Source organism: Stigmatopora argus, chromosome 15, assembly GCF_051989625.1.
Source record: "Stigmatopora argus isolate UIUO_Sarg chromosome 15, RoL_Sarg_1.0, whole genome shotgun sequence".
Taxonomy (NCBI): Eukaryota; Metazoa; Chordata; class Actinopteri; order Syngnathiformes; family Syngnathidae; genus Stigmatopora; species Stigmatopora argus.
Window position 1 is genome coordinate 11025013 of NC_135401.1, and position 10906 is coordinate 11035918.

A 10906-nucleotide genomic window follows, 5' to 3' on the forward strand; every position below is an offset into this window, starting at 1 on the left:
ATAAACCCGGAAGTGATACCCCGGCCCCATGTTATCAAAACAACATGGTAGTTGTACAGAGGTGACACCGTTGCTGCCTTTGGGACAGAACGCGCTCAAGGAGAAACCGCGATCTCTGTATTTCCTATATCGTCGGACAGAACCTGATGAGGGGCATGTTTATTCTCTCATAATACAAGCGTTGTTACGTTATAATATCGAACAATGCTAAACCTTCCAAGGGCTATCCCAGCCTTAAACGGGGTTGGTCGGGGCTTGTTTGCAGAAACGCGCTTTTCTGCAGTACAAAGTATCAATCGAAGCCTAGCGTGTGTAAACCACGGCGATGATAGTGCCAAAAATGAGGTTTATGATGTTATTATATCTGGGGGAGGAATGGTGGGATCGGCTATGGCATGTGCCTTAGGTGAGTGACAACATCTAGCTGTCATCGTCGAAAAGATTATGCACTCTTGATTAAAAGGAAAGCAAAGAAACAAACATGCGATTTTCCTTGGCAGGGATGCACCCCAACTTGTCAGATAAGAAGATCCTTCTCCTTGAAGCAGGAAACAAAAAAGTGATGGATAAGGCTCCTGACAGCTACAGCACCAGAGTCAGCTCTATCAGCCCAGGCTCTGCTACACTTCTCAGTGGTGCAGTACATCATTTTTTTTCCACTCTCATGTCAATATTTTGCCAATGAATGTGCCATGCTATCTTAGTTTACCGTGTAATATCAGGTGTCCCGATGGTTTTAATCGTTAGTTTTTTTATACACATACATTTTATACACGTACAGTACCTCTCTTTACAAAATTTGTTTCGTAACTTGAATTTTTCATAAAAAGATCAGTTATTTAATATGTCAATTCTCTAATTCGTTCCACGGTCCTTAAAAAAAGCTATTAACTAAACCCTTTTAAAAAAAGGTCAAAGTGTCACAATTGTGTATGAAAGATGTGGAAAAACACACAGAAATGAGAGAAAATAAGATAAGAAACTTATTTATTCATTTATTAAAATGAAAAACAAGCATGCAAAAACATCTATTCGTGCAGGTGTCCTAAATTTAACAAGCAAGCTAACGTTAGGCAACAGACAAAGCACACACACATGCACATAAACATACATCTCAATAGGCCTGGGCAATATGACAAAAATTGTTATCACTATAAAAAAATTTAAAAAAATCTGTATCAATAATTATCACTATAACGATCACATCTTTTTTCTTTCGAATTTCAAAGTTCTGTGAATAAGTAAATTACTGTCCTCGTTATTCAAATATGAAAGTAACTATGTAATCTTACTTTAAAAGAAAAGATAATATGAAATATGATTTTAAAGTGTTTTTGTTATGTTGTGCAATAAAGATAAGAAAACTCCCTCCTTACACTACGAAAAGGAATGAATAATGAAACCTGCAGAAATACTCAAACCTTTTCACTGTTTGATTAATTAATAATCCCCCACACTTCTGAAATTGCTGTTTTATCAATCTTTAAAGGTATCAGATTAAGAACTCTTTAAAAAAAAACTGAAGATTTCTAATATCTTGTTTTTGCAGGTATTGGTGCATGGGAGCACGTAAAAAAACTGAGGTTCAAGCCTTATAAAAAAATGCAGGTATGTCATTATTTATTGATTTAGTTTCTTGTTACCTAGCTGTCTTTCTAATTGCACAAGTCATTTGCATGACTGAAATTTTGCAATGACAAACTAATAATAAGGATAGGATAGCTACATTTTGAGAGAGAAAAAAACACTCAAATGTTGCACGAAAAAACATTTTTACGTTTTAATTAGGTGGTTATTCAGATTGTTTGGAATTAAGATATGTTGTAAGGAGGCAACAAACAACTCAAGCTTTTTTTCACATTTATAATTCAAAAGATAGGACGTACACAAGTCACATGATCACTTTACCCAAAGCTTTGGGGTGTCAATCTTCCTTCAGTTAAGTCTCAGTGAATGAGACTTCACAAGTTATGAGGGTACTTTATAATCCACCTTCAACGGAAGCACACTTAAGTAATACTATGCTCATTTTTTTTATATTGCTTACATTTTGAAAAACAAAACTAATGGAAACACACCTTATTGCCCGGAAAACTCTTTTACCCCCATCATGATAAGATTTCATTTTTTTCCTTTCACTTTTGCCTTTTTTAACATGCAAATCAATGCATACTGATATTCTGCATGTATTTTTGTCATCCAATAATCATAATAGTATACAATTTGTGGAGAGAAAATACTTTGACATTCTGCCGCTTCTACTCAGTTCTACAGCAAAATGAACACGCAACTCAATTCTACTGTGTATAATTATGCGCAGGGTATGGAGTCATTTACATTAAATGGTGGGTTCAGGTGACATGTAATTTCTTCATTCCTTTATGCAATCTCTGCCTTTATTAGCAGCTCCATAAAAACTGAACATACCTTCATGAGGCAAGAGCCAAAATTGAATGACCTAGTTTCTTTTCTTTCTCAAACCACATTTTTGATGAGGATCAAGTCCTCTTGACGCTCCCAAATTGCTACTCGCGCCCCGTGTCTTCTAATTATGAAGATTCATGTGAACAAGTGCAGGAAGATGAAAGGTTGTTTGCCGCTCGATGGGAATGGATGCAAGGCTCAGCCTGGCTTGTAAGATGTGGTCGCTGTGTAGCAAAGCTTTGACCGCAGTGTTTCACTTGGGGCTAAGATGTCATCATGCCGTGCCTTTAAGGGTGATTATGGCGGCCTACCTCACCCATAATACCTTTATTCTATGACTTTTTTTGTTTGTTTAGCCTGCTGAATCATAGTCATTCCCTCTTAGCCATGCAAGGGAAAGTATGCACTGCGTGACTGAATAAAATTTGTACCGTGCTCTACTCTCCCCACCTTTTAAGTAGGTTTTAAATTCAGAACAAGGTCATTTTCGCTTGCAAGAGAGCGTTTAAATCTTGCAAGGAAAGCAATAGCTGCATCGCGTCAACCCTGGCTTTAAACAAACCAGAAAGATTTTTGGGCTGGTCTCAGGTTTTTTTTTCCCCTTCTTAACCACTTATCACAAGTTGCAAACCAAAATGCTATTAGTGGCTTTTTTAAAGGGTATATCCCCTGACTTTATGGTGAGCGGGGAAGAAAGAGTGAAGGAACAGCAGCAGTATATTCCAGCTGGATGATGAGTTACTTCAGTATGGTTATAACCCAGGAGAGGACTGAGCAAACACTTTCACTCCCTCATATTGTCCCGAGTGATGCGTTCAATTTGGTAATGCGATTTCCACGGAAAAGAATCATATTGACAAGCTACATGTTTGAAAATATTCAACTTGTTAAGTACCTCTTTCCGTGACAGCTAGCATAACACTTTACTACTGGCCGTGTTTATTTCTGCCTCTGCTGTTTATGGTGGTTTTGTAGGTTGTGTAGTTTTAAACATACATATTTTTTGTTTAATGCAGACATTTCAACAATTTTGGCCAATCCAATACAAGCATCCGTGGTTGTTCGCCTGTCCCCGTGGCATAGGTGACGACAGGGCCTATGTCTGATTATTATTATTATTATTATTATTATCAGTAACAACCATTCTCCCATGTACCTGTGTTTGACATGCGTCAAAATATAACTACACATGTATGCACTCTCCTTTCAACATTACTTTCCCCATTAACAGAAATTAAATAAATCCATTGCTTGTATACTTAAACCCTTTGAGCAATCAACTTTCACATGTTCATTATTTTTTTTTAAGGTGTTGTCTGTTCCTTTAAAATGTCTGGATTACCCAGTCAATGCCATAGGACAAAAGGCGTTTTTACATTTAGTTTTTTAAACTCTTAATTTTGGTAACCAAATTGGGTACGTTCTCATTCAAGAACCAAGTATTTGTTTTAGTTGGCATTTGTTGAAAAAGTTTGTAAACCGCTATCCTAAATGAATTTTGCGTTTGGTGACCTAATCTATTTAGCAGGCCGAGTTAATCTTCGACAGCAACTTCGACGTGATCATCTCTGCCCAGCTATTTATGGACGGGCCGGATTAGTTTGAGACGAGACCACAGACGTAATGACTCTCTCATTTAGGTTTGGGATGCCTGCTCCGATGCCCTCATCACATTTGATAAAGACAATCTGGAGGAGGAGATGGCTTACATCGTGGAGAACGACGTGGTCGTGGCGGCGCTCACCAAACAGCTGGATGATCTGTCTGGTGAGCAGAACATCATTCAGTCACCCAACGGAGCCCGTTCCGCCACATTATTCCATCCTCTGCTGGTTTTATTTGTGTGGCTGCCATGAGCCGTTGATGTTTTTCCATCCATTTGAATCAAAACCTCACATTTTAGGAACTGCCGAGGACACGTGAAGTGGTCCAGTGACCTATTTAAAGCTGCCATGTGCTCCCTGCCTTGCCACCACTGTAAATCTGACAGCGTAAAGCGCTCTATTTCTTTTGACATTGAACCAAAATGTTGCAAATAAAAAATCGGGCCGCTCCGTGCTTGGCACTTGAAGTGGCGTATTTATAAGTGTGTTTGGGCCAAACAAGGGGCTTGTGGTTCCCACACGTTTTTGGCCTCGTGCCTCCCATTTGTCCTCCTCTCATTGATGTTGTACATGAAAAGTGTGCTGCCAGCCGGTTTCAAAGAAATCTCCCCCCCTTCAATCACCAAAACCCCATATTTAACATTCGTGTTCGGTAACCAGTAGCCAATCTGGATGTGTTCTGCTCCAAATTGGCATGAGCCAGCGGAGCTCCGGCTACTTTCATGTTCTGGAGGACCAGCTGCCGGTATTTTCGGAAGTGGAGGAGGTTTTGATGCAATATCAGACAAGCTGACAGCATGTGCAAAGCGTGGCGTGGTCGGCTTGTAGATAAACACTATTAGTCCATGGCAGGGCTGTGGCAGGCCAAAGCCATCAAGACAACCCTAAGATAGGAATTTAAGTAAGCAAGCATCTTGAGTTAGAGAGAAAGCAGTAGTGCACAAGCATCAAATTCCCATAGGCCAGGATTTCTATTTTTCTTGCTAAAAGAACAAAATTACAGATTGTTTAAAAAAACGGGTTGTGCAAGCATTTTTGTGACCATTTAACATTTTAAAATTGATTTTTAAACTTTTTTTTTACTTGGTTCTGATTCCAAGAGGTATTTTTCAATTAGATGAATGGGTAATTGGTAAGTGTATGACTTTAAAAATGTCAAATTTATTGCAAAAAGATTTAACAAAGTAGAAAATTAACTTCTTTCTTTTCGCTTTTGCACCCTGATTATTCTTTAGAGAACGTGCAAGTCAAATATAGGTCAAAAGTGACGACGTACACGTGGCCGATGCCGCATCAGGAACTACACTCCATACCCTGGGTGCAAGTCGGGTTAGCCAGCGGGGAAACTCTACAGACCAAGCTGCTTGTAAGTAAATTTTGTCGTATTCAAATTTGTAACTTTGCATGGCGTCATCTTTTTGTCATCCGGTTCAGATAGGAGCAGATGGACCCAACTCCATGGTGAGGCGGCAATTAGGCATCCCCGTAGTCAAGTGGAATTATGACCAATCAGCTGTGGTTGCTGTGCTTCATCTATCGGAGGTTAATCAGATTTTTTTCTGTATATTTCCAATGCAAGAGTATCAAATGTATTATTTTGACATTAGGTGATAACAAACTGGAATAGTTGACATTTATTGATCATATTTTAGTGCCATTGACTGTGTTAGATGGCCAATAGACAACTATCGCCACCAGTGGCAGCCAATAAGTTAAACAAAATTCTTTCTACTAAGATGCACATAATCAAGATCTTAATTGTCCCTTTAAAACACAAATGCTTGACCCCTAATACAATAAATAATACACCTTTTATTTTGCATTACTCCTAATCAATACATTTCATGAATTTTAACAGCCCACAGAGAACAATGTGGCGTGGCAGAGATTCCTCCCAACAGGCCCCATTGCAATGTTACCGGTAATGTTTCCATATTGTTAGTGCTGCATTTTTAAAAATTAAACATTGGATTTTACGTATGTTGTTTAAGCCAACATCTATTGTGCTGCAGCTGTCGGACACAGAGAGCTCGCTCGTGTGGTCAACCAGTCATCACCTCGCCGAAGAGCTCTTAGCAATGGACGACGAGTGCTTCGTGGACGCTATCAACTCCGCTTTTGTGAGTGACGACTAAAACGAGCACGAGACAGGGAGCGGCCCAGTGTGCTGGGTTTAAGTCCTCACGCATCCACTTGTTTTTGTGTGAGCGCATATTTTTCAAACCAGACTCAAAACAATGAGATACCTATTTCTTTCTTGCGTTTAGAGGAACTCCTTTTTCCCAAGCTCGCTATTTTTACTGCCTGCCGATGGACGGGGTCACCACGGTTGAGTCACGTTGGCTTTCGGGCCTGGTTTGGTAATTAAACTTGCGGTCTCCCAGTGTCGCCCATTACTGCATGGAATGTTTTTCAAACTGAGCTAATTCAACTCTTTTGCCTAACCGGCATCTTCTTTTAATTAGCCCAGCTCTCCGGGTCTTGCAAACCCTTTAGTTAGGGAAGGGAAATGACGGCTCTTGCCTGGAGTTCAGCTTTACTCCAATGTCAGCTAATTTCTTTGTCCACTCTGACCGAATCGTCTGTTTTCTCTCTCATGTACTCTTTCTTTTTTTTTCCACAGTGGACTAACGAGAACCAGTCAGAGCTGGTGGAGAAAGCCGGCTCTCTTTTCCGAAGCGCCCTCGCCACCGTCATGCCGTTCGCAGGTTCACCTCGCCAGCTCCCCCCGAGCGTGGCGGGCATCGGCCCCAAGTCCCGCGTCATGTTCCCTCTCGGCATGGGTCACGCATCGGAGTACATTAGGCACAGAGTTGCACTTATTGGGTGAGTTAAATGACTAGATATTATCTGCAAAGTTTCTGTTCATTGCGATCAGAAAAGTGAATAGAAGTCGTAAAAATTTGAATTTATTAGCAATTTCCTCGGTCATTACCAATTAATCTTCAGTTCCACTGAAATTTTGCAATACATACCGACTAATTTTGAACAAGGATCCCTTTTCTGCTCATCAGTAGACACTACGAGTCATCATTAAATTATAGTAAAAGTTTCACTTAAATTAACTCATTCGATGCCATTGACATCCAATCCAGGAGGACTCTTAAAATGGGTGTTGATATTGCAACAAAATGGATAAAAACACAGCAAAAAGACAAATATGAGCTACATATATACATATATAAATTAATACAAATTTAGTAAAAGAACAATTGCCATTTTATCTTTTTCATTGAAGCAGAGTAAACTAATAATATGACAACATTTACTGGGTTTTCTTTGTTTTCTTCTTTTAATACATAACATTTACAATTAACTCATTGCCTACCATTGACATCAATAGACTTCCATTACATTTCCACTGGGAGGACTGACTGTGAATGCTCATTTTTGCAAAATTGTATGGGCATTCGTTCATCTGACCCCCTCAGTCAACAAGAATTGGATGTCTCGCGCTGTCAATGGCAGCCAAAGACTTACTGTTAAAGTCTAAAGGGTTAAGGGGTTTCATTGTTTTCAGTTTTTATTGACACTGGTTTTGCTGCTGCTTATTCTGTTCAGGGTCATGCGTGAGCTGGATTCTATCCCAGCTAACTTTGGGCGTAACGCAGGGTACACCCTAGACTGGTGGCCAGCCGGTCAATCACAGGGCGCATATAGACACTATGGGCAATGTAAAGTCTTCAATTTAACATGCGTAATTTTGGAATGTGAACTGTATGTGTTGAAATTACGTGGCGAGGGAGACGATGCCAACTCCGTAAAGGATCGGAAACGAACCAGAACCTGTGGCTTGAATCAAGTAGCATGTTGCCTTCCTCTCTGGGAAAGTTGATAGTTGAAACTTGAACATTCCCACGTTATTCAGCTTTGGTTGTCCAAGATGATATAAGAATGTTAAAAAATAATAATAATAATAAACAGACAAACTTTAGAGCGCTGATATTTTTTCGCGGAACATACTATTACAAGTTCTATTTCATATTAGAAAATACATTTCATATCTGGTTGGGAAACCATGGTTTTCACAAATTGTGTTGAACTTGAGGTTCCGCTGTACTTTTATTTAGAAGAGTGTGTGTGTGGTGTACTTGTAGAGACAAGCATATGTTTGTCTTTCCAGCGACGCTGCCCATCGTGTCCATCCTCTGGCCGGTCAGGGAGCCAACCTGGGCTTCGGGGATGTGGCTTGCCTCACACAGCTATTGAGCCAGGCTGCCTTTGACGGGAAGGACCTGGGTCAGTGAGAGCTCCAAACAGACACCAGCAATGCGCCCAAAACTCAGTGGTTTCCCTTCCACCATTTTCCAAAGGCTCATCTCACGCAAAATACGCATCTTGTTTATTTGTTTTTCCACCCTCTTCATTCTGAAAGGGTATTTTAGCCCTCACCCCAAACACACACACTTCCCCAACTAAATTTCTATTTCTTTCCCCAAAAAAAATCTTCTGATATGGGCGACCCGGTGTGCAAGTGGTTAGTGTGTTGGTCTGAGATTGAGGGTTCAATCCCAGGTTTGGATTTTCCTGTGTGGCGTTTGTATGTTGTCCCTGGGCTTGCGTGGTTTTTATCCCGGTACTTTGGTTTCCTCTCGCATTCCCAAAACATGCACGGTAGGCTAGTTGGACACTATCAATTACCCTCGGGTATGAGTGTGAGCGTGGATGGTTGTCTGTCTCCTTGTGCTCTACGATTGGCTGGCCACCAATTCAGGGTGTCCTCCGCCTGGTGCCTGTAGTTAGCTAGAATAGGCTCCAGCACCCCCAGCAACCCTTGTGTGGATAAGCAGTTCAGATATTGAATGAATTAACTTCAGACATCATTTTACCAGGTTTGCACAACCAAAAATATAAGTGCTCTTTGCTCTGATTGGCCATATTGACTAAGTGCTTGTTGTCAGTTCTTACTCATCAGTGGTTTGTTGTGCAGGCTCAACACAGCATCTGTTAGAATATGAAAGTGAACGGCAGCGGCACAACCTTCCCATGATGGCCGCCATTGACCTCATGAAGCGTCTCTATTCCACCAATACAACTCCCGTGGTTCTCCTGCGCACCTTTGGCTTGCAGGCCACCAACATGCTGCCAACGCTAAAAGTAAGTCTGGCTCAACTGGGATCGCGCCACACGCTAACCTGTCCAGTCTAAGCTCCACTTCGGCGCCCTTTTGCAATGACACGTAACCTGACTTCACCAGTGCCTGTAATTTCCAGGGCTCTGAACTTACTACTATGCCATCTAAGTTTAGCTTCAAATTTACTGTTACCAAAAGTGTGGGTGGGGTGCAGCGCTGGCACTACGGCAGCGGACAGCGGCCGTGGCTTGTGTTTTCACACCCCCTTTTATTACCTATGGTTCAAGTGAAACTGCCTTATTCACTACTTAGTGATTCAGAACCTAAAATCCTTCACATTGCCATAAGGGTTACTTAGTATTTACCCTCTTCCTGAGTTCAAATAGGTCATTTGGAGAAAAGGGTTCATTTTCTAAATGATGCTTGCGTCATCTAAAGCTGGAAATGATATGTCCTGTATATTGTCAAGTTTCCATTCAAATGATTTTTACACTTTTGCTTGTGCAGGAACAGATCATGGCGTTTGCAAGCAAGTGAAGAAATCTGCAATCAAGGGGTTGTCAGTCTTGTAAAAAATGTTGAATGTCAAATGAATTTAATAAATATGTATTTTTCCCTTCTTCCTTATGTTTCTTTTCTTTTTGAGTAAAAGAAAAATCATGTCACAACCTTAATGGATAATTTTATTCTCTAATTTTCCTCATCTTTCTAGTTTTCAGTCTTTTTTCCCTTGCTGTAAAATTGGAAATCATAGAGTTGATTAACTGGTCCATCAATGCAATTGACTGTCAGTTATTTTTTGGGGAGAAGATGAAGATAGATAGCAACTATTTTGTTGATTTGTACAGTCAAATTACTGCTTTATCACAAACCACTTCAGGCATCGGGAACTTATGAAAACTGAATGTCTTGAAGGAGTGAACAACTCGGCCATTGAACTCACAATGCTCAACTTCAGACTTGTGAGTTTAATTGCAAGCTGAAAGTTGACAGTTCAGCCTGTCTTGGACTCTCAAGAAGGCCCACCAAATTTTGAATAAATTTCATGGATAATGGAAAATTCCAGTTCTCTGCTGTGCCCTGACTAAATGCTACACTTCTGTTCATTAAAATTCCTTGTGGAAAGAACAGTGATTTATCTCAACTCTTATGCTGTAATCTTGCATCATCCTTAACACACAATGGGATCATGGTTACTGCTATTGGCAAGAGTAAGACTCATTGTTGTCGTAATCCACAAGCCTGAAAAGGCTTGGAAGATGTCGTGTTGAATTAAGTCTGCAAGATGGAAAAGTGAAAATGGAGTACATGAACCTATACAATATATATAGGTATTCAGATGTTTTTTTTCTCAAATCAAGGGGTCCAAAACTCACGTACTGAATGTTGGCCTTTCCTTAAATCTGTCAGCAATGTGTCGATCTCACTGTCATGTACACATGCCGCAGCTGTCAAGAGCTCATCCTTCATACGTATACACGTATTCATCAGATCATTTCACATGTTCTGAGGTTGGGCTACTTACACTTTGTATTATTCATACATAGTTGGATTGCTAAAGAGTGCTTGGCTTGTTCGTTCAACAGGCACTTCATTAGGTCCAACTCCTCAAGCTGAAGGCTGAATCAGATGAATGGAATAGAATGATATAGAATAGTTCTTTATTCATCCCCCATTTGGGACATTCACTTGCCACCATAGCATTGACAAAATATAGACAAATATTGAACAGAATTCATTCATTCATCTTCTGAACCGCTTATCCTCACAAGGGTTGTGGGGGCTGCTGGACCATTTCCCTGAC

At 40.4% G+C, this 10906-nt stretch overlaps 1 protein-coding gene across 1 annotated transcript; it reads left to right on the forward strand.

Annotated features, from left to right (window-relative positions):
- The first annotated feature begins 3 nt into the window (after positions 1 to 3).
- coq6 (coenzyme Q6 monooxygenase) lies at positions 4 to 9722 on the forward strand. The gene is made up of 12 exons (XM_077621703.1): positions 4 to 406; positions 501 to 635; positions 1550 to 1608; positions 4065 to 4191; positions 5264 to 5394; positions 5463 to 5570; positions 5887 to 5949; positions 6041 to 6148; positions 6652 to 6854; positions 8152 to 8267; positions 8959 to 9125; positions 9610 to 9722. The coding sequence occupies exons 1-12, from the start codon at positions 205 to 207 to the stop codon at positions 9637 to 9639; spliced, it is 1449 nt and encodes a 482-aa protein (XP_077477829.1). The 5' UTR covers positions 4 to 204; the 3' UTR covers positions 9640 to 9722.
- Positions 9723 to 10906: the final 1184 nt, after the last annotated feature.